This window comes from Mobula hypostoma, chromosome 10 (genome assembly GCF_963921235.1).
Source record: "Mobula hypostoma chromosome 10, sMobHyp1.1, whole genome shotgun sequence".
NCBI classification, from domain to species: Eukaryota; Metazoa; Chordata; class Chondrichthyes; order Myliobatiformes; family Myliobatidae; genus Mobula; species Mobula hypostoma.
Window position 1 is genome coordinate 3,214,188 of NC_086106.1, and position 25,996 is coordinate 3,240,183.

General features: G+C 45.9%; 1 protein-coding gene across 5 annotated transcripts in view; it reads right to left on the bottom strand.

Annotated features, from left to right (window-relative positions):
- Positions 1 to 25,996, bottom strand: part of eml2 (EMAP like 2) — a 172,890-nt gene that overhangs the window by 79,319 nt on the left and 67,575 nt on the right. For 4 of the 5 annotated variants that reach the window (XM_063059895.1, XM_063059894.1, XM_063059897.1 and 1 more), the window contains exons 2-3: positions 21,245 to 21,427; positions 20,007 to 20,133 (exon numbers count right to left, since the gene is read on the bottom strand). In XM_063059895.1, the coding sequence (XP_062915965.1) occupies positions 20,007 to 20,133; positions 21,245 to 21,427 (310 nt within the window). Of the gene's footprint in view, positions 1 to 6,102; positions 6,276 to 20,006; positions 20,134 to 21,244; positions 21,428 to 25,996 lie in introns of those variants that run through there. The other variant, XM_063059898.1, reaches the window with a different exon arrangement.

The following is a 25,996-nucleotide window of genomic DNA, read 5'->3' on the forward strand; positions in this document are numbered from 1 at the left end:
TGTATTCCTCTAGACATAAGAATACGAACAAAATAACATACATATTTAAGTCACTCAGCTATTTTTTCTCTCTCCTGTCTTTGGCATTTACCCATTCTTTGCAATCCCTATCTAGACTGATAGAACTTCCATCCCATTAAAAGCTTTTGATTCTCATTAACACATCCAAATGACATTCACCTAAACGGTTTCTCAGCTTGTTTTTGAGTTGATTCATTAGGCTAAAACCTCGCTCACAGTCCACACTTGACGCAAGAAAGGTTCCCCCAGTGTCCATCAACTGTGCAAGGTCACACAACTGTTCATTTTGAAGTACAAATGCCACCATTTAAGCAAAGTTTGAAATCAGTTTGGATTTAATTTTTTCTTGCACGAAAATTTTGAGATCATTAAGCTGTCTAACTATTACAATATTTTCAGCTAGAAAATCATGATATTTTAGACATAAGGCATTAACTTGTTCATTGCCAAATGTGAAGTCACAATCTGCAATTCTGGAGAAATCAAAAGCTGACTATTCTTGTACCTCATCTTCAGGAAATCTTTTTTTCTAAATGAACACAAAGACTATTTATAAAAGTCAACAGTGAACTTGTATCTACTGTGACGTTTCCTTCACGTTGTTGGCTTAGCAAAACTTTAACTTTGTCACTCCACGAAACATTGTCTCCCAGATGCTGCTTTCTTATCTTGTTAATTTTGTCACGCACAAAATGCAGCTGTACAAACCAGAACAGGAAAGGTGAGGTGACGTAAATTAGTGACGTGCATTGTGTTATTTGAAAAACCGACTAACTAGTTAACAGAAACATTTAGCTAAAAGATTATTTTCAATAAGTATAATTATTAATTACTACATTATTTTAGGTAACTAACCTTTTGTGCGCACATTAATTTCCTTTGTGTGCTGGTTGAAAAACGCGTGTGTAGCTTAGAGGGAACATAGCTGAGGACCATGGTCTCTCATTGGGGGCTTTGCTGTTGCTGGCATGGTGGGTGGTGGGAATGCTGATGCTTTAAGCTAGAATAAATGGTGGGGGGGGGAGGGTTGATGACACTTGTGCATGGGAGGGGGAGGGGGCTTTGGGGTTCTTATCTTTTTTTCTGTCATTCATTCTTTGGATGTTTTCTTTTTTGTGGATATCTGTGGAGAGCAAGAATTTCAGGTTGTATATTGTACAGAGTCTTGTCATCTTCAGAAGTTTTCGGATGACTCTGCCATAGTTGGATGCATCAGCAAGGGAGATGAGGCTGTGTACAGGGCTACGGTAGGAAACTTTGTCACATGGTGTGAGCAGAATTATCTGCAGCTTAATGTGAAAAAGACTAAGGAGCTGGTGGTAGACCTGAGGAGAGCTAAGGTACTGGTGACCCCTGTTTCCATCCAGGGGGTCAGGGTGGACATGGTGGAGGATTACAAATACCTAGGGATACAAACTGACAATAAACTGGACTGGTCAAAGAACACTGAGGCTGTCTACAAGAAGGGTCAGAGCCGTCTCTATTTCCTGAGGAGACTGAGGTCCTTTAACATCTGCCGGACGATGCTGAGGATGTTCTACGAGTCTGTGGTTGGCAGTGCTATCATGTTTGCTGTTGTGTGCTGGGGCAGCAGGCTGAGGGTAGCAGACACCAACAGAATCAACAAACTCATTCATAAGGCCAGTGATGTTGTGGGGATGGAACTGGACTCTCTGACGGTGGTGTCTGAAAAGAGGATGCTGTCTAAGTTGCATGCCATCTTGGTCAATGTCTCCCATCCACTACATAATGTACTGGGTGGGCACAGGAGTACATTCAGCCAGAGACTCATTCCACCGAAATGCAACACAGAGCGTCATAGGAAGTCATTCCTGCCTGTGGCCATCAAACTTTACAACTCCTCCCTTGGAGGGTCAGACACCCTGAGCCAGTAGACTTATTTCCTGACTTAATTTACATATTACTATTTAACTATTTATGATTTTATTACTATTTAATTATTTATGGTGCAACTGTAATGAAAACAAGTTTCCCCCGGGATCAAAAAAGTATGACTATGACTATGAGGAAAGACATAGAGTGGTGTAGAGGGAGTGCAAAGAAGGTTCACCAGATTGATTCCTGGGACGGCAGGACTTTCATATGATGAAAGACTGGATCGACTAGGCTTTTACTCATTGGAATTTAGAAGACTGAGGGGGGATCTTATTGAAACGTATAAAATCCTAAAGGGATTGGACAGGCTAGATGCAGGAAGATTGTTCCCGATGTTGGGGAAGTCCAGAACGAGGGGTCACAGTTTAAGGATAAAGGGGAAGCCTTTTAGGACCGAGATTAGGAAAAACTTCTTCACACAGAGAGTGGTGAATCTGTGGAATTCTCCTCCACAGGAAACAGTTGAGGCCAGTTCATTGGCTATATTTAAGAGGGAGTTAGATGTGGCCCTTGTGGCTAAAGGGATCAGGGGGTATGGAGGGAAGGCTGGTGCAGGGTTCTGAGTTGGATGATCAGCCATGATCATACTGAACGGCGGTACAGGCTCGAAGGGCCGAATGGCCTACTCCTGCACCTATTTTCTATGTTTCTATGACTATGCATACATTCTGTGATATTAAATGGAACCATTGAACTCCTATTCCCAGTATTTATTTATTTATTTGCACAATTTGTCTTCTTTTGCACATTGGTAATTTTTCAGCCCTTATGTATAATTTTACATAAATTCTATTGTATTTCTTTATTTTCCTGTAAATCCTTGGAAGAAAATGAATTCAATATAGTATATGGCAACATACACATGTGTACCATTAGGGCGTACTCTGTAGATATGGAACATAACAAATATTAATTCAAATAGCAGATCTGAACATGGATTGTTGATTAGATTTAAAATGCAGCTCTGAACAATGGCCCTTCTCGAGCTGCAGACTATGGCAAACCAGGAAACTCCCATTCGCTTGAGATGTCTGCATATGCATGAAGGTAGCCAGAGAGACAATGGTGATTAACATTCAGTCTAGGGTGTGTGGGATATTGGTGTGAAGAGTTAGGTGTTTGAAAATTATATGAAACTCAAGTAAACCTGAAGTATTGAAGTAAACGATGTTATTGAAACTGCATTGAGTTACAGTCAAATACGTGATGTAAGTTGAGTTTAGGAGCCTCTTTTTCCAGGAGTGTCTCCAGTATGATACCTGTTGCTTGTTTCACTGAATAAAGACTTCCATATCTATCAGCTTCAGTGCCTCCCGGTGACTTTGTTCACAGTCACAACAACACTTTGATAATACAGCTACTTTCAACTTTGACTTTGGTTCTCCGGCTCCATAAGTAGTGGTTAGGCCTCTATAAACATGCCATTATCTCCTGAGCTCTCTTATTAAAACTTACCTCATCATATCTCTAATGTTTTCCACTAATTGCTGCTCATTCCAGTCACGGGATGTGAGTGAGATGGATAAGGACAGCCTTTACTGATCTTTGCACCTAAAATGCAGCGGAGGCTGGAATCAAGCGGAACAGCAATGGCCGGAGTTTCTGGGGGCAATTCGGAAGGCACAGGACAGATAAATCCCAAAGATGAAGTAGCATTCTAGGGGAAACCGTGGCCAACTAGGGAAGTCAAAGGGAGCGACGGAGGATGAGAGGTGACCTGATAAGGGTGTATAAGGATGATGAGAGGCATCGATCATGTGGATAGCCAGAGGCTTATTCCCAGGGCCGAACTGGCTAACATGAGGGAGCATAGTTTGAAGGTGCTTGGAAGTAGGTACAAGGGGGATGTCCGAGGTAAATTTTTCACACAGAGAGTGGAATGCACTGCCAGTGACGGTGGAAGAGGTGGATACAATAGAGTCTTTTAGGAGCCTCTTAGATAGGTTCACTGAGCTTAGAAAAATAGAGGGCAATGCGGTGGGGAAATTCTAGGCACTCTCTAGAGTAGGTTACATGGTTGGCACAACATTGTGGGCTGAAGGGCCTGTAATATGCTGTAGATTTCTATGTTCTATGTTCATAAAAGCAAAAGAAAGGGCATATAATAGAGCAAAAGTTAGTGGGGAGGTAGAGGATTGGCAAGCTTTTAAAAACCAGCAGAAAGCAACTAAAAAAAAGCCGTAAGGGGAGTAAAGAATGAATATGAAGTTAAGCTTGCCTATAATACAAAAGATGATACCAGAAGTTTTTTTCAGGTATATAAACAGTTAAAGTGAGGCAAGAGTGACATCGGACCCTGGAAAATAATACTGAAAGGGTGGTAATGGGGGACAAAGAAATGGCAGACGAACTTAAGAAAGTATTTTGCATCAGTCTTCACTGGGAAAGTCACGACCAGCATGCCAGGTGCATGAGTGTCTGGTGGCAGAAGTGAGTGCTGCGGCTTTTACTAAGAAGTGCCTGGATAGATGAAAGATCTGAAGGTAGACAAGATGGAGAGTTCTGAAAGAGATAGCTGAAGAGATTGTGGAAGCATTAGTAATGATCTTTCAAGATTCACTGGGTTCTGGAATGGTTCCAAAGGATTGGAAAGTTGCAGCTATCACTCCAGCCTTTAAGAAGGGAGGAAGACAGCAGAAAGGAAATTATAGGCCTGTCAGCCTGACTTTAGTGGTTGGGAAGATGTTGAAGTCCATTATTAAGGATGTGGTTTCAGGTACCTGTGGTTGGAGGCACGTGATAAAGTCAGCCAATGTCAGCATGTTTTCTTTTGAAGAAGTAACAAGCAGGATAGACAAAGCAGAATCGGTGGATGTTGTGTACTTGGGTTTTCAAAAGGCCCTTGTCAAGGTGCCACACGTGAGTCCATGGTATTATGGGAAAGATACTAGTATGGATAGAAGATTGGCTGACTGGCAGGAGGCAAAATGAAGGGAGCCTTGTCTGGTTGATTGCAGGTGACCAGTGGTGTTCCACAGGAGCCTGTGCCTGGACTGCTTCTTTTTAATGTTACCGGTCGATGACTTGGATGATGGAATTGATGGCTTTGTTGCAAAGTTTGCAGACAATATAAAGACAGGTGGAGGGTCAGGTAGAATTGAGGAAGCAGGGTGACTGCAGAAGTGCTTAGACAGATTAGGAGAATGGGCAAAGAAGTGGCAGATGGAATATTATAGTGTAGGGAAGTGTATTGTCATGCACTTTGGTAGAATCGATAAAGGAGTAGATTATTTTCTAATCAGGGAGAAAATTTAAAAATCATTCTCCTGCCTTCGCCCTGTAACTTTTGACACCAATAGTAATCAAGAACCAATCACTCTCCACTTTAAATGCATCCAATCACTTGGCCTCTGCAGCAATGAATTCCACAGATTCACCACCTCTGGCTAAAGAAACTCCTCCTCATCTCTGATCTAATGGGATGTCCTTCGATTCTGAGGCTGTGTCCTCTGGTGCAGTAGGGAAACATCCTTTCCATATCCACTCTGTCTTGGTCTTTCAATGTTTGCTAGGTGAGCACAGGCCCAGAGCCATATTAATAGCTACAGAACAACTCTCCATATCCCAGTCAGATCTTTTTAGACCAGACTATGCAAATAATTGAAAGCAAAACATCTGGTTTTGAATTAGCCCCAGAAAAAAAAAACCTAGAGCACACAGAATAATCCCTTTGTACTTTCCAAACATGGTAAAGTCTGCAGACGCTGGAAATCCAAATCAACACACACACACAAAGTGCTGGAGCAGCTCAGCAGGTCAGGCAGCATCTGTGGAGGAGAATAAACAGCCGACGTCTTGAGGCGAGACCCTGCTTCAGGACTGGTGTAGTCCTGAAGAAGGGTCTCGGCCTGAAACATTAACTGTTTATTCCCCTCCACAGAAGCTGCCTGACCTGCTGAGTTGCTCCAGCACTTTGTGTGTGTGTGTTGATTTGTACTTTCAGTTGCAGTCAAGCATGTCTCTTTAATCATTAGAAATGGAATCGAGTTAAACTATAACCAGAAGCTAACACAGTGACAAGGAGACTCCTGAAGTTAGACATCTTTGCACAGACGGTGGTGGACAGCCACAACCCACATCCTTCAGCGGAGGAAAAGAAAAGCCTTTTCACTTCTTGAAACTTAATTTAACTTTATCCACCCACCACCCCGCCACCCCCATGAGATTTACAGCAAACACACTTACTTGTAGCCTGCTCTCTTCATCTTAACTGAGGGCCAGGGGTGGGCAGCAGCTCCGATCTTGAGCACTTAATCAGGGGACTGAAAAGTTCAGCTTATTTCACTTGACAGAACTGTATTCGAATGACTGTTGTACACAAGGAACTGAAAGGCTCGTATCTGCATATTTGAAGCTCATTCCTGAGCCAATCAAATACTCCCTTCCCTTTCCTGGGCGGGTTCCAGTAAGCTGGTCGCCTAGCATCAGCTGATGGGAGTAAAGAAGCAGGCAGAGCCGAAGGCAACATGCTGTATAAACACATTCATTTTCACAAATGTAAACTAGGGCATTTCAGGCCGGATTGTAACTAACAGCCTCCATATTAAAGATCGAACTAACCAGGACAATTTGAAGTTCAAAGGAAACCTATTATCAAAGCACATGATGTCACCATATACAACCCTGAGGTTCGATTTCTTGCGGGCATACTCGATAAATTGAAGAAGCACTGCAGAATCAGTGATAGACCACACCCAACAGGACGGACAAAGAACCAGTGTACAAAAGACGACATACAAAAAGAAAAAAAAAGAACTAACAAGTTTCATCTCAAAGTTGCTACACAATAGCATTAGACAATTAGACAAGTTAACACAGCAATATCTGTCTAAATCTCCAGAAAGCCACAGCTCTAAACACCACTAGAATAGTCCGCAAGTTCCTAGCAAGTGAGAAATGAGTGTGCTTGGCCATGCCCGTGGCTCAGGCTTTACCAGCTTGAGCTGAGAAAAATATACAATAATAATTATAATAATAATAAATAAGTAATAAATACTGAGAACATGAGATGAAGAGTCCTTGAAAGTGGGTCCATAGGTTGTGGGAACAGTTCAGTGATGGGGCGAGTGGAGTTATCCCCTCTGGTTCAGGAGCCTGATGGTTGAGGGGCAGTAATTGTTCCTGAACCTGGAGGTGTGAGTCCTGAGGACCCTGTAGCTTCTTCCTGATGGCAGCAGCGAGAAGAGAGCATGTCCCGGGTGTTACTCAGCGAGGAAACTTCAGAGTTGCTTCCTTGTATGCGTGTGAATAAATCGCTTACACTGAGACAGAATTATTTAAGAGAGTTGAACACATGGAGACTATTCAGCCCTCTATACCTATTCTAGCCCTTTGGAAGATCTATCTGATCAATCCAACTGCCCCCTAGGTCTGTTGGATATTCTGGCACACTCCAGGCAGCACATTCAAGACAATGACTCTGTGCCTGATGTTCTTTAATAAACGAAGACTGAAGGGAGATCAGATAGAGGTTTATAAGATTATGAGGGGCAGAGATAGAGCAGACAGAAAGTATGAGTGGGCATGGAGACACAAGAAGGAATCTGCAGAGAATCAACCCCTGTTAGGCGGGTGAGCCAGACAACATGCCAGGCCAAATACTCAGGGAGTGGGCTCACCAGTTCACTCACATCTTCAACACTTCACTCATCCAGACTGCTTCAAATCAACCACTATCACCCCTGTGCCCAAGAACTCTTTAGAACTAAATGACAACCGCCCAGTGGCACTGATGCCAATCATCATGAAGTGCTTTGAACGTAATGGCACCAAAAACTCCACTGAACACCCAGCAATATGTTTGGCGACAGAACCAGTCGGTGACAGATGCCGTCACATTATTCATGCACCTGGACCTGACACACCTAGAAAACACAGAAGCTCATATCAGACTGTTGTTTCTGGATTTCAGTTTGGTATTCAACACTATTGTCCCAGACGTTGGTGAACAAACTCCTGCTCCTCGGTCTAAACACACCACTGTGCAACTGGGTGTTGGACTTCCCAACCAACAGACCTCAGATGGTCAAGATGTCCCTCCCCATCATCCTCAACATGGGCCCCCCCTCCCCGCCGGGGCTGTGTGCTGAACTCACTGCTGTACACTCTGCTCGCACATGAATGCACGGCCAAGCACGCAGGTAAATCATATTGTCAATTCGCCAATGACACGAAGGCAGTTGGCTCTTCGCCAACCACGATGAGACAGCCTACAGAGAGGAGGCAAAGGAGCTCTGGGCTTGGTGTCAGAAAATAACCTCTTCCTCGATGTCAACAAGACCAAGGCGATGGTTATCGACTTCAGGAGAACTCGCACCACCCACTTCCCTCTTTACATTAGCAGTAGAGCATTGAAACCTGAGAGTGGTTTCAAACTCCTGGGAGTGCACATCCAACACAACCTCTCAGCCGGACCGTACACATCCATGCTCATGTCTGTCCACATCGGAGAGCATCGTAACAAGCTGCATCACTGCATGGTACGGAAACTGCTCTGTGGTGGAGAGGTAGTCAAAACCACCCAATGCATCGGCAACACCAGCCTATCTGCCATCAAGGACAGATATACAGAAAAATTCCAGAAAAGGGCCAGTAACATCATGAAGGATCCCACCCACCCTGCTCGTGGACTGTTTGTCCCACTCCCATCAGGGAGGAGGCTACACGGCATCCACACCAGAACCACCAGACTCAAAAAACAGTTACTTTCCCCAAACAGTGAGGCTGATCAACACCCCCACCCACTAACCCACCCCTCCACACCCCCAACCACCACTAATTTAACATTTCCTGTCAGTCCCCATAAGTAAATATGCTGTACCCAGTGTCACTTAATGGACATACAAATTAATCAACGTGTGAAAGCTATCTTATGTATTTATAATTATTCTATTTATTATTGTGTTCTTTATCTTGTTGTGTTTTTTTGTGCTGCATCAGATCTGGAGTAACAATTACTTACACTTGTGTATAGGAAAAGGCAGTACAGAATCTTGACTTTAAACAATCTTGAAAGATGTTTCCCATAGTGGGAGTGTCTAGGACTACAGGGCACAGCCTTTGATTAGAAGAATGTCGCTTTAGAACGGAGATGAGGAGGAATTTCTTTAGCCAGAGGGTGGTGAATCTGTGGAATTCTTTGCCAAAGACGGCTGTGGAGGCCAAATCATTGGGTGTATTTAAAGCAGAGGTTGACAGGTTCTTGGGTAGTCAAGGTGTTGAAAGGTTTCAGGGAGAAAGCAGGAGAGTGGGATTGAGAGGGAAAATAGTCAGCCAAGATGGAATGGTGGGACAGCCTCATTCTGCTACTACGTCTTATGGAACGTCAGAAGAAGGCGAGAATTTATCAGGCTTTCCATTTTTAGATCTGTAAAGTCCGCCTCTGGTCCTTTGCCTTAAGTGACACCAGCTTTTGTGGTCCTTTCTCCAGTTCAGTGTATTACAGCTCAACACAATTGTGAACCAGATTCTCATAATTTCTTACAAAACAGAGAAAGGACATTTGGCCAAAGCTATGCTGGCTGTAAATCCAATCTCACCACTGCAACATATTCTCTCCTGTATGTGTATAAACTTCAACCACTCACCACTTCTACCATATTCACCTGCCCAAGTAGCAATAACAGTGGCGGGGTGGAGATACGTCTCTACCAAGGGAGGTGTAAGGTGCTCCTTCCCTCTGCTAGCCTGCAGGTCACCCTTGGTCAAGGTGTCGCACCTGTTTAGCCCCTGATCAGGGTCACGTGAAGTCATGGGAGCAGGTGGTGGATGGTCGTATGAGCTGCTGGTGCATGTCACAAGTCCTGGTTTTGCGACCACTGACACCAGGCAGACAATCTCTGAAGAGTATTGATAATGGCTGGGGTCACCCGTCTTATAAAGACACTGTCCAGGAGAAGGCAATGGCAAACCACTTCTGTAGAAAAATTTGCCAAGAACAATCATGGTGATGGAAAGGCTATGAACGCCCACATCAAACGACATGGCACATAATGATGATGTCATATGACACTGCGCATTATGGTGACGTAACACGACAAGGCACGTAATGAATAAATGACTGATTTAACCTTTGAGACGCAGGAGGAATCTGGAGCGTGCAAGCTCCACCTGGACAGATGCAGGGGTAGGCGCTGAGCCCAGATCATTAGAGGCAAGGCAGTAACACTACCAGTTGCACCTCCGGGCAGGCGGGACTACAGTTGGAACTGGAGCGATAGTGAAACGATTATGAAGACGGCGCACAATTGCCTGTCTCTCATTAGGAGATTGAGTAGATTTGGCAAGTCATTAAAGCTTCCAGCAAATTTTTCTACAGATGTATCGTGGAGACCTTCCGTCAGGTCAGCTGTAATATAAACTGTGCTGCCAGGGCAGCCTGGTAGCGTAGTGGTCGGCACAGCGCTTAGCAGTACAGGCGACCCGGGTTCAATTCCCACTGCTGCCTGTAAGGAGATTGCACGTTCTCCCTGTGACCGTATGGGTTTCCTCCAGGAGCTCTGGTTTCCTCCCACAGTCCAAAGATGTCCTGGTTGGAAGGTTAATTGGTCATTGTTAATAGTCCTGTGTGAGCACGTGGCCAAGTGGTTAAGGCATTGGACTAGTGACCTGAAGGTCGTGAGTTCGAGCCCCACTTAATCACACATTGCTCTGCGACGACACTGGTGCCAAGCTGTGTGGGTCCTAATGCCCTTCCCTTGGACAACATCGGTGGCGTGGAGAGGGGAGACTTGCAGCATGGGCAACTGTTGGTCTTCCATACAACCTTGCCCAGGCCTGCGCCCTGGAGAGTGAAGACTTTCCAGGCGCAGATCCATGGTCTCGCAAGACTAACGGATGCCTTTATTTTTATTATTTAATAGTCCTGTGATTAGGCTAGGGTTAAATTGGGAGATTGCTGGGCGGTGCAGCCCGAAGGGCTGGAAGGGCCTGTTTAATATTGTATCTCAGAAATAAATACATGTTTCTCATAACTTCGCATTCCATTGTTATTTTTAACCCTTTGATTTTGTTCTGGATCGACTTACGCTGGCTGCTGGAGACAAATAGAGAGAGGAACAAAATGAATACCATCCTCCTTCAAACTAGTATCCACTCGCATGGCTGGGCTGAGCGGGCTAGAAACTGTTCAGCAACAATCTGCTGTCACAATTAAACAGCACAGCGTCCCAAATAAGCGAAGGGATTCCCGGCAAATTTCTCAATTAACTCATCCTAAATTCTGGAGGATCTCAGGGGTTTAGGCAGCGTCGATGGAAACGAACAAACATTTGACATTTTGGGCCGAGACCCTTCTTCAGGACTGGAAAGGGGGAAAGGTGCCAGAATAAAGAGGTGGGAGAGGGGAAGGAGGATGGCTGAAAGGTGATCGGTGAAGCCAGGCGGGTGGGAAAGGGAAAATCTGGAGAAGAAGGAATCTGACAGGAGAGGAGAGTGGACCATTGGAGAAAGGGAAGGAGGAGGGGACCCGGGGGGGGGGGGTGATAGGCAGGTGAGAAGAAGTAAAAGGTCAGAGTGGAGAACAGAGGAAGGGGGTGTGGGTAGAGGGGAAATTTGTTTACTGGAAGGATAAATCGATATTCATGCCATCAGGATGGAGGTTACCCAGACGGATCATAAAGTGCTGCCCCTCAGTCCTGAGGGTGGCTTCATTTTGGCTCAAGAGGAGCCCACGGACCGACACGTCATAATGGGAATGGGTTTTGGTCAACTCAACAATGGGTATTTGTTCCTTTATTTATTTATTGAGATACAACGCAGAACAGGCTCCACCGGCCCTTCGAACCACACTGCCCGGAAGCCCACCGGTTTAACTCTAGCCCAACAACAGGACAATGTACAATGAACAATTAACCTGCTAACTGGTACATCTGTGGACTGTGGGAGGAAACCAGAGCACCCGGAGGAAACCCACGTGGTCACGGAGAGAACGTACAAGCTTCCTTACAGAGGACACTGGAACTGAACTCTGAACTGCAACAGCGTCGCGCTAACCACTACACAACCCACCTTAAACTTTAAAGATACCGATCTTCACCTTTAAAGATCAGCTTTATTTGTGCATTGAAACTGCGTCATGTGGGCCAGCAGAGTCTGCGGGCAGCCCACAAGTTCAAAGTAAATTTATTATCAAAGCACATACAGGTCGCCATATACAATCCTGAGATCCAGCATCTTGTGCACGTTTGCTGATTGCTAAAATAGGATCGAATACATATCCTCGGCTTTTGGAGCAATTATTATTGGAGTGAGGATGCATCGTGCAAGTATAACATATCCTTCGGGTCGCCAGCAGCGTCAATTGTTTTGGCTTAGTTTGGCCGCTACAAGTTCTGTAACCTTGCAGTGAAGAAGGATGATAGGTGACTTGATAGAGGTGTACAAGATGATAAGAGGCATAGGTCGAGTAGATAACCCGAGACTCTTTCTCAGGGCAGAATTGGCTAATATAGCTTGTCATATGAAGAGTGTTGGATGGTTCTGGGCCTGTATTCACTGGAATTCAGAAGAATGAGGGGTGACCTCATTGAAACCAATCGAATGGTGAAAGGCTTTGATCGAGTGGATGTGGAGAGGATGTTTCCTGTGGTGGGAGAGTCTAGGAAAAGAGGACACAGCCTCAGAATAGAAGGGTGTCCTTTTAGGGCGGAGGTAAGGAGGAATTTCTTTAGCCAGACAGTTGTGAATCTCTGGAATTTGTTGCCACAGGCGGCTATAAAGGCCAAGTTATTGGGTATATTTAAGGCAGAGACTGATAGTTTCTTGCTTGGTCAGGGCATGAAGGGAAAATGGATCAGCCATGATGAATTGGAAGAGCAGACTTGATGGGCCAAATGGCCTAATTCTGTTCCTATCTCTTCTGGTCTAATTCAAGGGGGATTAATTTTAAGGTGATAGGAGGAAAATGTAGGGGGGGGGGGGATGTCAGAGATTGTTTGTTTGTTTGTTTTTTGTTTTACACAGAGAGTGGTGAATATGTGGAACATTCTGCCGGGGGTGGTTGTAGAGACAGATACATTAGAAGCATTTAAGAAACACTTAGATAGCTACAAATGTTTGTACATGGATGATAGAAAAACGGAAGGTTATATAGGACTGAGGGATTAGATTGATTTTAGAGTAGGTTAAAAGATCTGCATAACATAGAGGGCCTAGTGGCCTGTAGTGTGATGCAATGCTCTGTGTTAGCTAGATAGGTTTCAGGCCAGTAAGATTGCAGATAGGGTAGTCACATTGTCAACAACCGTGTGGCAAAAAGATCCTTGTGCACTGAGGGCAGACACAGGAATAAATCTTGGCTCATCTCAGAGCAAATGGTGAAGCAATGCAAGACAAAACAGTAATCTCTGGAGTTCCATCAATGTATTGTCTAGAGTTATAATGCACTGCAGCATACTTTAAGGCCCTTTGGCCCATCTAGTCCGTGCTGGACCATCATTCTGCCTCGTCCCATCAACTCAAAGTTTCAAAAAATATTTATTTTTAAACCATGCATGCAGTAAACAACGTGAGATTCATCTTCCCACAGACAGCCACAAAACAAAGAAACACCATAGAACCCATTCAAAGAAAAAGATCAAAGTTCAAAGTGAAATTTATTATCAGAGTACGTACACGACACTGCATACAATCCTGGGATTCTTTTTCTGCGGGCACACTTAGCAAATCTACAGAACAGCAAGTATAAATTGTAAACACCAGGAACTGTAAACGAATGGTGCAAATGCAAATGTAAATAAATAGCGATAAATAATGTCCATTGTTAAGAGGAAATTTACATGCGCAAGACTGCAGCGAAAGTAGTTCGAAAGGAGAGAGTACATTTAAGAGGAGATCTGGTGCAGCCTGTGCAGAGTCGCTGATGTACACTAGCGCCATCTTCAAACACCAAACACGTGAAAAAATAGAACAAATCGCACAAACTGCAAAAAGCACATAACATAAAACATCAAACCACAAAGTCGTTGATACAGTCCAGGAGCGTTCAGCTCAGTTCAGTTTAGCACGGTGTCATCCGTTAACTGCCGGCCGCAGAGCCATTCCGGCCCGGTCAAAAATGCACAAAATGCAATAAAGAAAGGAGTAAACAAAAACTAGAAGCAGGTCGGAGGTGGAGGGAGGAGAAGACGGCGGCGTGACGCAGCGTGCGCGGCCATTCCAAATTGATATCGTATCTGTGAAGTAGGATGCCGTGCACAATCCTGATTTGACGGAGACAGACATGAAGGAGCACAGAGGAACAACTGGAGTAACTTCTGAAATACCCGCTTCACTGCCGCTGCTACTGTGCGATCGAGACTCTCCGGAGGGGAAGGCCCCAAATCCTCGGCTTTGCCTATTGCCTGTTGCCGGGGCCAGGGTCGAAGCGCTCGGCAGAGATGGTGCTCGGTGCTCGGTGTCGGAGGGCTGGTCGGAGGCTTGGAGTTTTTCGGACGGATTCGGAGTCGGACTGTGGTCGGATGCTTCCAGGATTCTGCATTGGCAAGTTTGCGGCGCTGGAGGTTCACCATCTGCGTGAGATGATGGGACTTTCGAGAGACTTTGAGACTTTTTAACGTGCCATGGTCTGTTCTTATCAAATTACGGTATTGCTTTGCACTGTTGTAACTATATGTTATAATTATGTGGTTTTTGTCAGTTTTTCGGTCGGTTTGTCTTGTGTTTCTGTGATATCATTCTGGAAAAACATTGTATCATTTCTTAATGCATGCATTACTAAATGACAATAAAAGAGGACTGCGTGTCCTCGTAATCTAATCTAATCTAATAACATGAACTAGAGTCCAATACACAAACCACGTCGATTAAACCCTGCCCAAGACTCAAGACTCTGGCATCGTCCTCCAGGTGCGGTGAGCGAGATACTGGTCAAACACAGGCAGTTGGCTTTGAACACCAGCTTGCTCACCTTTGCTCTTGTCTTCATTGATTTCAACACTGCTTGATGCTTTAATCATCGACAAATGGAGTCGATTGCGGGCTCGCGTCCTGTCTCCAGGCTTCTTGGCCTCTGGGCTGCGCACTCCGTCCGAAACCTCACTGAACGCCCTTGGAAACGGCAAAGCGTCCGATCGCTCGCCTGGCCCGAAAACACACCATCAAAATGTAGGTCACAGGGCGCAACAGTAGCAGAATCATATTTGAAAGACGAAGAAGAAATGGAAGAAGTAGTTTCGTGAACTCTCTGAAGGATGTCGCCTTTGGTCGTATTGGCGCTGCTGCCATCTTCTTGCAAAAACCAAAAGAGCAGAATCAGGCCATTCAGCCCATTGAGTTTGCTCTGCTATCTCACCTGACCACAACCTCAAATCTGAGAACAAAATCCAGATAACATTTGTTCCCAGGTTCAGACTGCATCTTGGGGACGTATATGTGAAAGTGTTGATTAATGTTCCAGTAGCGGCTTGCTTTACGATCACTTGCTCTGTTCCTATCAAAATAAAAACACACCAGATGGCTTTGTTGGCTTAGTTCCATGCATTGTGGGAAAATGGGCCGGATGGCGTTTGATCCAGCTCAGCCTTGCGTGTGTAGATACCCAGCCACCTATGCTGTTCCAACATCTGCATTAACCGTTTGCAGAAATGCAGCCCCAGTCTGCCCCCGGCTTTGCAGCTGCTGGCGTCCTGGGGAGCAGAACGCTGCACGAGCAGGGACTGGGGCTCAGGAGGTGGCAGACGTAGACACCCCATCTTCAGCCTCCTCAGCCAGCTTACTGCGGCAAGGTTGCCCTCTCAGCTGTGGGTGAGCCAGGTATTCAGTGACACTTAAAAGTGCTGCAAACGGTCTATAAAGGAGCGATCTCTCCCTCGACGGTAAGTGAGAGGCTGCTGGTCCTCAAGTCGGGGAACTCGGACAAGTGATGTGGAGGATTTTAACATCGAACAGCGAGCTGTTAGTCTCCCCTCTCGCTGTGGCAGGAGTGAGCTAATAGGCTGGTCCTGGACTTATTTCCATCTGGCATAGTTTGCATTTTGTTGTTTGATTGTTTGTGATTTTTTTGTGTTGCTATACTTATGCTCTATTCTTGGTTGGTGTGGCTGTAACGAAATCCAATTCCCCTCAAGATCAATAAAGTATATCTAGCTCTCTCTCTCTCTCTCTCCTTCGCTAGTGAGAGAAAGAGCCTGTCTGAAATGTCAAAGTGTTGGGATGTGCAGTAGCTTTTGATGGGCTCTAGATCACGGTCTCGGGGGCTTGATATTGCTTGCTTGGGAGTGGGGGGGTTGATGCTTTCTCTGGAGTAAATGGGGGAGGGTCGATACTTTTGTTGCCGCTTGTACCCGGGGCGGGGGGAGGGGACTTTGAGGTTCTAACATTTTTCTGTCATTCATTCTTCAGGGTTTTTTTTGTTTCCTGAATATCTGTGAAGAGTAAGAATTTCAGGTTGTATACTGGATAGATTCTTTGATATTAAATTGACCCATTGATAACTGTGTTAATTCAAGGGTTCCCAGCCTTTTTTATTCCATGGACCCCTATCATTGACTGAGGGGTCCATAGACTCCAGGTTGGAAACCCCTGTGTTAATTAAATATCCTTCAAGACATTTCTGATAGAATTGAACAAGTTCATGGATAACTTCACTCACCTCAACTCTGAACTGACTCTACAACAGACTCACTTTCAAGCACTCTACAACACATGCTCTCAGAATTCTGAAATATACTTGCACTATTTGTCTTCTTTTGCACACTGCTTGTTTGTCTATCTTCATCTATGTAGAGCTTCGCATAAATTCTTTGGTATTTTCCCGCAGGAAAATGAATCTCAGGGTAGCATAGAGTGACATGTACGTACTTTAATAATAAATATACTTTGAACCTCGACTGAATTCAAAAGAGTGATGGTGAAAGCCAAGGGTGGCAGGGTGGAGATACGTCTCTACCAAAGGAGGTCCAAGATGCACCTTCCCTCAGCCAACCTGCAGGTCACCCTTGGACAAGGTGTAGCACCTGCTTAGCCCCCGATCAGGGTCACGTGGAGCCGTGGGATCAGGTGGTGGATGGTCATATGAGCAGCCGGTGCAGATCACAAGTCCTGGTTATGCGACCACTGACGCCAGGCAGACAATCTCTGAAGAGTATTGGTAATGGCTGGGGTCACCCACCTTGTAAAAAGACACTGCCCAGAAGAAGGCGATGGTGAACCATTTCTATAGAAAAGTTTGCCAAGAACAATCATGGTCATGGCAGACCATAATCACCAATGTCATAATACACTGCACATAATGATGATGTCATAATAGAATGCACATAATGATGTCATAATACACTGCACATAATGATGATGTCATAATAGAATGCACATAATGATGTCATACTACACTGTACATAATGATGAAGTCATACTACACTGCACATAATGATGTCATACTACACTGTACATAATGATGAAGTCATACTACACTGCACATAATGATGTCATACTACACTGTACATAATGATGAAGATGATAAAGAAAGCTGTCATTTGATATTGTCTAGCCTAGTGTTAATCATCAGATTAGAGTGGAAGAACCTGCAGGGATGTAGGGAGAATATAATCAGATTAGTGTAGACAGCAGCATGATGCTTGGAGTGGAATTTTTCCATGACTTTGACTTTGAGTTGAAATAAAATTGTAGCCATTTGGCTCTCTTTTTTCAATAAACCATACAAATTAGTGAACCCATTCAGAGAGTGTCAAGAGCATGGGTGAGAGGCAGAGGGACTGGTCGGATACATTGGGCACCTGTCCCCTGGCGTGCTCCATACTTTACGATGCAATATGCAGGTCCCGAAACCATTGCTGCAAACAGTGTCATCATCTTTCTCACTGCATTGTTGTACCTCAGCGCATTTTTGTATCTCGCCAGGGTGAGGGTTGGATGGGGGAATTGTTCAATTACAGAACCAAGGTCTCTCCAACTTCAGTCAGTTATTATCCCTAGGCAATGTCTTTAGATGAGCATGTTCAAAGACCTGTCTCCAATCATCGTCAACAATGAAACTTAGGAGAAAATGGCCTTGCACCAAATACACACAAAAGGTCCACTTTCATCTTCCCTTGCTGGGTAACACCACATCCCGACAAAGGTCAATGAAGAGACCCTGGAAAATAAGGATCACTTTCTACATCTCCAGAGACTCTAGTGCCTTCACCACACACTCGGCTTCAGGGGCCACCTAGTCTTTGGGGATAGGGAATAAAAGCCTCATTAACAACACCAGCACATTGTGAGACAGGTAGGGATAGGATTACTGTCCCGAATAAGTTCAAGTTTAATTGTCATTCAACCATACACGTGTACAGTATACAGCCTAACAAAACATCAATCCTCTGGGGCCAAGGTGACAAACATGATATACAGTCACACACACAGCACGTATAATTACAGCATCACATACAGTCACAAAATAAATACGAACTGTAACTAGAATGAAAAGCCTCATCCTGACAGCAGATGTGGCGGAGACGGAGGAATTGAGAGAAGGGGATGGAGTTTTTACAAGTAACAGGGTGAGACGAGGTATAGCCCAGATAGCTGTGAGAGTCTGTGAGCTTACACTAGACATCGGTGGATAAGCTGTCTCCAGGGTTACAGACAGAGAGATCGAGAAAGGGGAGGGAGGTGTCGGAAATGGACCTGGTAAGCTTGAAGGCAGAGTCTAAGTTGGAGGCAAAGTGGATGAAGTTGATGAGTTTAGTAGGGATGCTCCTTCCCTCTCTCCTCTCTGATCAGATTCCTTCCTCTCCAGCCCTTTACCTTTCCCACCACCTATCACCTTCTAGCTCTCCTCTGTCCTCTCCCCCGACCTTTTTATTCTGGTGTCCTCCCCCTTCCTTCTCAGTCCTGATGAAGGGTCTCGGCCCAAAACGTCAACTGTTCATTCATTTCCTTAGATGCTGCCTGACTTACCGAGTTCCTCCAGCATTTTGTATGTGTTGCCCTGGGTTTCCAGCCTCTGCAGAATCTCTCGTGTTAAAATTTAAACGAGTCCCATCTGCCTGCATGTGGTCTCCAGGTCTCCAACCCCTGCCCGTTCACGTGTCTGTCCAAATGGCTATTAAATGTTGTTAATGCATCTCACTCCATCCCCTCCCCTGACAGCCACCCCACCACCAGTAGAAACAAACCTTGCCTCATACACTTCTTTTAAACTTTCCCCAGCTCACCTTAGCAGCCCCTGCTCTGGCATTTCACAATTCTGCCCTGAGAAAAAAAAACACTGATTTCCTACGCTATCGATGGTGCCGGTGAACTGTGGCGATGTTCTGCTGGATGCTTACAACACTTCTAAATATACCTCTTTTGAATTACTCTCACTGCAGTCTGCAGCGTGTACTTTCCCTTTAAGCAATGCACTTTTAAATCGCCTTAATTCACAACAGATTTCACAATCTTCTGAAAGACTCAGTGTACTTAACTCTTATAATTATTCTTTCTTTCTTTCTTTTGTATTTACAGTCTTTTGCATTTGTCTGTTGTCTGCCCCGCTGGGTGTGGATCTATTATGGTTCTTGGATTTACTGAGTTTGCCCGCAAGAAATCGAATGCTCCCAGTGGCATACTCCTCAAGTAGCCTCTGACAACCAAGTTCAACTCCTGGCATTCAGATGTGGTTTAGCTACTACGCCCGGTGGAACAGTTCTTACTCTCAGGAGAAGGGGCAAAGGTGGCTCACTGATGCCTTAGAACCAGTCACTTCGGGCAGATGGGCTCGTCAGCCATGGTTGGCAGTTCATCTAGGAGAAGGGAAACTCTGATCTCAAAACCTCCGCTGCCTTGTGGCAACACCCATCCATGGGAAAGGCTTCGGGAGTAAACCCTGAGGGAAAAATCCAGAGCTGGAGTCCTTACGTTGAGTTCGACACCGACTGGCAACTCCTGTGATGGAGCTGGTGCTAAATTGTATCAGTCTCTGCCATTCCTTTGGATTTATCAGATGGGTGGAGCGGGGGAGCCCGCTACTTGGGCAACAGTTTGCTCTCTGTATTGTACTGCCGAGGCCTGTGTATCACGTAGACAGCCAGGACGCATCATCCATGGTCGACCCTGACCAACAGAGGGCCTCGACAGTGCACAACAAAAGCAAGGACTCCTCATACCTTTTGGGAGATGGCTCTTTCCGGGGCGACGATGGCGACTGAGGTACGACATTGCTTCTTTTTGGAGGTGTTGCTGTCCCGTTACTCAAGCTGGGCTTAGAGGGCAAAGCGTGCATGAAGAGGCGAGCTGGGGACAGAAGAGGGAACGTTTATGGAAGAAAAGGGAAAGACCACCAAAGACTTATCAAAAGCCCCTGTTGCCCACACCAAAAATAATAGCTCGTAAATATTTCAGAAGTGGAAAGATATCTTCGAGTACAGTGGATAGAAAGAAAGATGAATTAGCAACTGCTAATTATGAAGTTCTTTTAACAATCTGGAACTCTGATAGAAATAGAACATGTATGTTTATGTAGAAGTTGTATTTATTTATCGATGAAGATACAGGCCCTTCTGGCCCTTTGAGCCGTGCCTCCTAGTAATTCCTGATTTAACCCTAGCCTAATTTACAATGACCAATTAACCTACTAACCAGTACGTCTTTGGACTGTGGGAGGAAACCAGAGCACCTGGACACAGGGTGAACGTACAAACTCCTTACAGGCAGCAGCGGGAATTGAACCTGGGTCGCTGGTACTGTAAAGCGCTGCGCTTAACCACTACGACACCGTGCCACGCATACCGCACCGTATGAGATGGCGGTTGTATAAATTAGTGCGCACTTCGGGTCACCTACCAACAGCAAAGATATCAATAAAATTGACAGAGTACAGGGGAAATTTTAGAAGTATGGTGCAGGAAAAGGTGAAATGTTTAAGGAGAACGTCTTCACTCAGAGAATTTTGAGAGTGTGGAACAAGCCGTCAGCACAAGTGATGGATGTGGGTTTGATTTCAATAGTTAAGAGAAGTTTGGAGGGTTATGGAGGGTTATGGTCCCCGTGCAGGTTGATGGAACTGGGTAGAATTGTTTGGCATGACTTTGATGGACTGAAGGGCCTGTTTCTGTGCTTTGTGCTCTAGAACTCTAAGCATCTTCAAAAGAGGAGTGGATGGGTGCGCGAGACAGTAATTTGCTAGGCTGTGGGGTCAAATTGGAGAATGGGACCGGTGTTGTTGTTCTGGTGGGCCAGGTAGAGTTGATGGGCCAAATGTCCTCCAAATAAGCCAAATCAGCTCTACGACTGCACGACTGACGCTGCAGAGGGGCTGGCGAGTTGTGGGAGCTATTAAACCCAGGTCCCGCTTGTCCTTTCAGATCACGTCAAATGATCCCGCACACCCTACCCTTCGACCTACCTCTGCTGGGCGCCCGTTTACTCAGCAGGGAGTGCTGCTCCTCGGCGAAGGTCAGGCGCCGGACGACGTCCGCCAGCGCTGCCTTCAGAACCTGGATTTCATCGTCCTGCAGCTGCATCCTCTGCTCCAGGTAAGAGATGCGGTCGCCAACGTCCAGGCTGCTGGCGGCCGACACGCTGTCATCTGCAAAAGGACAGAAAGCTCATGGAATGTAAATTTACATGACAGGTGGTGGAGGCCATTGGGTCCGTCCTGTTCATACAGTACCGTGCAAAAGTCTTGGGCACAAGAAAAAAATTTCTGTACAAGTGAAGATGCTTTCAAAAATAATGAAATATAAAAGTTTCTAAATATCAAAAAATGCTATAAAGAGCAGTAAATGTATAAAACTAAATTACATCAGTATTTGGTGTGACCACCCTTTAAAGCTGCATCAATTCTCTTAGGTACCCTGTCGTGCAGTTTTATAAGAAAGTTCGTTGCTAGGTTGTTCCAAGCATCTTGGAAAACTAGCCACAGATCTTCTGCCGACTTTTGCTGTCTCACCAGCTTCTGTCTCTCCAGACAGCCTTGATAATGTTGAGATCGGGGCTCTGTGGAGGCCATACCCTCTGAAACCATACAAAAAAATCTAGGGGGCCTAAGACTTTCGCACAGTACTCTAGAACATAAAACATTATAGCACAGTACAGGCCTTTCAGCCCACAATGTTGTGTTGACCTTATAACCAAGAACAGTCTAAGGCTTCCCTCTTACACAGCACATCATTTTCAATCATCCATGTGTGTATTTAAGAGTTTATTAAATACCCCTAATGTATCAGCCTCTAACACCACCCCTGGCAAGTTGTTTCAAGTGCCACTACTCACTTTGTAGAGAGCTTAGCTCTGACATCCCCCTTGTACTTTCCTCCAATCGCCTTCGTTATGGTCCCTTGTATTAGTCATTTCTGACTTGGGGAAAAGTCTCTGATCTAGCCTCTTATTATCTTATATACCTCTATCAAATTTACTCTCACCTTCCTTCACTCCAAGGAGAAAATTCCTCATTCGCTCAATCTCTCTCCATAAGACATGATCTGTAATCCAGGCGGCAGCATCCTGGCAAATCTCCTCTGCACCCTCTCTAAAGCTTCTGCATCCTTCCTATAGGGAGCCAACCAGAACTGGACACAATACTCCCAAGTGTGGTCTAACCAGGGTTTTTTAGAGCTGCAACATTACCTCTCGGCTCTTGAACTCAACCTCCTGACCAGTGAGCATATGTGTCACGAGCCCTGCAGGCCCTTGTGGCAAGCCATAGACCACTGGGGTTCCACGTTTCTTGAGCACCTGTATGTACTAATCGTGGTCTTAATGAGAGTTGTTGAGCCCTGTGCTTTCTGTTTAATCTTGTCAAGTTAATTGTGACTGGCGTGGGTTTTCCACAGTCTACGATTATTTAAAGGGGACTCTCGTATAGTACTGGGCTGAGTCCTTTGTGTTTGTGGAGAATGATTTGTCTCACGGTGTCTTTCAGTCGTGCCTCTGTTCCTATTCCTATGTCTAACTTCTTGTTTCTGTCTCTTCATGGGGAGTCTGTCCTAACTCCGCTCCTGGGCTGAGTCAACGCCAGCGCTCACAGGGTCCACCATTCCTCTGTTCCTGGGCTGAGTCAACGCCAGCGCTCACAGGGTCCACCATTCCTCTGTTCCTGGGTGAGTCAACGCCAGCGCTCACAGGGTCCACCATTCCTCTGTTCCTGGGCTGAGTCAACGCCAGCGCTCACAGGGTCCACCATTCCTCTGTTCCTGGGCTGAGTCAACGCCAGTGCCCACAGGGTCCACCATTCCTCTGTTCCTGGGCTGAGTCAACGCCAGCGCTCACAGGATCCACCATTCCTCTGCTCCTGGGCTGAGTCAACGCCAGCGCTCACAGGGTCCACCATTCCTCTGCTCCTGGGCTGAGTCAACGCCAGTGCCCACAGGGTCCACCATTCCTCTGTTCCTGGGCTGAGTCAATGCCAGCGCTCACAGGGTCCACCATTCCTCTGTTCCTGGGCTGAGTCAATGCCAGCGCTCACAGGGTCCACCATTCCTCCGCTCCTGGGCTGAGTCAACGCCAGTGCCCACAGGGTCCACCATTCCTCTGCTCCTGGGCTGAGTCAACGCCAGCGCTCACAGTGACAATATGCCATCACCATGACCATATGCCATCTTAACCACCCTAAAACCTTGCGCAGGATCCTTCACATCAGCCAAAGATGGACTGTGTGTGAAGCTCACTCTCTCGCTTGGGCTCCACGTTCCTGTGGGTTACAACCCGTCACATTCTTTGCAGAGGCCATTGGGCCCATTCTGTCCATGACAACTAAAGATGAATTGTGTGTGAATTTCCACTTTATAGCTCAAAATATGGTGAGAGGTTTCTCCTCTCGTTTACCTAGCAGGCAACAGATTCCTGATTTTCACCCCTTGTTGAGTGAAGAAATTTCTTAACTGCCTTACAATGGCACGATACAAGTTTCTCTTTCTGTTTGCTGAGGGCCTGTTAGATTCCCAAACAGAACCAATCCGGTGAAACGCAGCAACAGGGCCCCCTCCTGGCAGCAACCAGCAACAACAGCTAATCGGAACAAATTCCAGTTTATTGGGCCATCAGTTAATCAGGGCAGCAGTTTATTTGGAACAACTCTGAAAGAATCAAAACAGATCGAGAAAATAGCCAGGATTCCTTTGTATGGTTGGGACAGTATGCTGCTTGATTGGGACAGGAGATTTTTGCTGAACAGGTTTTAACTAGCGTCAGTTGTATATCTTTGTGTGACCATTAGTCACTACATCATGCTTAGTCATAGTCATACTTTATTGATCCCGGGAGAAACTGGTTTTCGCTACAGTTGCACCATAAATAATAAATAGTAATAAACCATAAATAGTTAAATAGTAATATGTAAATTATGCCAGGAAATAAGTCCAGAATGGACCGATTTTAAATAGCACCAGTTGTGTGTGTTTGTGCTCAAAAAGCAATGTTTTTTGTCCATGATAGATGGCCAGGAGTAAGCAGGAAGACAATTCTCAACTGTTTTGGTCACTGCGATTTCAAGCATTCACGCTTGGAGCTGACAGAAACGACCGGGAGTGAAAACGAAACAATTTCACTACTTCAATAACCTAAGAACTACAAAGAATTTGAAGGTATCGATAATCATCTTGAATGATAATCAATGAAGATGAAAAGTTGGAGGATGCAATCATTGAAAGCATTGTATGAAGGCAGTCCATTATCTGTATTGGGTGTCTGCACTGATTTTGTTCGCTGAATGAATTCCTCTGTCCATAACTATTAGGAACTAATACACAATTTTATTAGTCGAATGGTCGGTGACTTGGCTGGCTCCCACCGGACTTAGTCTGGTGAGGAGGGTGTGAGGACGCCCAGCAGGACTGAAAAAACAAAACCTGATAAAGGGCGGATGAGTTCCTTGTGAGCCAACGGCCATCTTCCGTGGAAGAGATTAAAGCCTCACCACGTGTCTACAAATCGTATACTATGCACCTAGTTAGAAGAGACATGATGAACTTGGGTGCTGCACGGTGTGCCTGGACCTGCCCAAGGCCTCCGCCTAAGGAAGGGCCGAGCTAGAAGAAGCGGCCGCGGCTGGAGGCCGACATGGCCTGGGGCTTGAGTTTGGCAGGGGCGGTGGCGGGCGGTGCCAAGGCAGCCAGTGAGGACAAACTGGAGGAGAGGCTGTACTCGGTGCTGTTGCAAGATCAAGGAACATGGAGGTGCATAGCTGCCAACCCTGGATTCGGGATGGCACCCACTGACAAAATTTTATAGTACTGCAGTAACTTTGATAGTGTTCTGATTTGTATTTCATTTAAATACACAATTCATTACTCAGTTTCTCTTCTTTACAATTTTTAAATTATTTTCATGAAACCTGGCTCGTTGGGGCAGATACTTAGTTCAGCCAAAATGCACTGGTCCCAATGTGTCTCAATCAACTGGAATCCATTGTGCTCCTAAACACAAGATACACTGCAATCTAATGGCATGAATATCAATTTCTCCAGCTTTCAGTAAGTTCTCCCCCCTCAGCCTTCTCTCTGTAACTATTCCCCATTCTGTCTCTCCCCCACCCACCCCTTCTCCTCACCTGCCAATCACATCCCTCTGGCTCCTCCCCCACCCACCCCTTCTCCTCCCCTGCCAATCACATCCCTCTGGCTCCTCCTCCACCCACCCCTTCTCCTCACCTGCCAATCACATCCCTCTGACTCCTCCCCTGACCCACCCCTTCTCCTCACCTGCCAATCACATCCCTCTGACTCCTCCTCCACCCACCCCTTCTCCTCCCCTGCCAATCACATCCTTCTGGCTCCTCCCCCACCCACCCCTTCTCCTCCCCTGCCAATCACATCCCTCTGGCTCCTCCTCCACCCACCCCTTCTCCTCACCTGCCAATCACATCCCTCTGACTCCTCCCCTGACCCACCCCTTCTCCTCACCTGCCAATCACATCCCTCTGACTCCTCCCCTGACCCACCCCTTCTCCTCACCTGTCAATCACATCTGTCTGGCTCCTCCCCCACCCACCCCTTCTCCTCCCCTGCCAATCACATCCCTCTGGCTCCTCCTCCACCCACCCCTTCTCCTCACCTGCCAATCACATCCCTCTGACTCCTCCTCCACCCACCCCTTCTCCTCCCCTCCAATCACATCCTTCTGGCTCCTCCCCCACCCACCCCTTCTCCTCCCCTGCCAA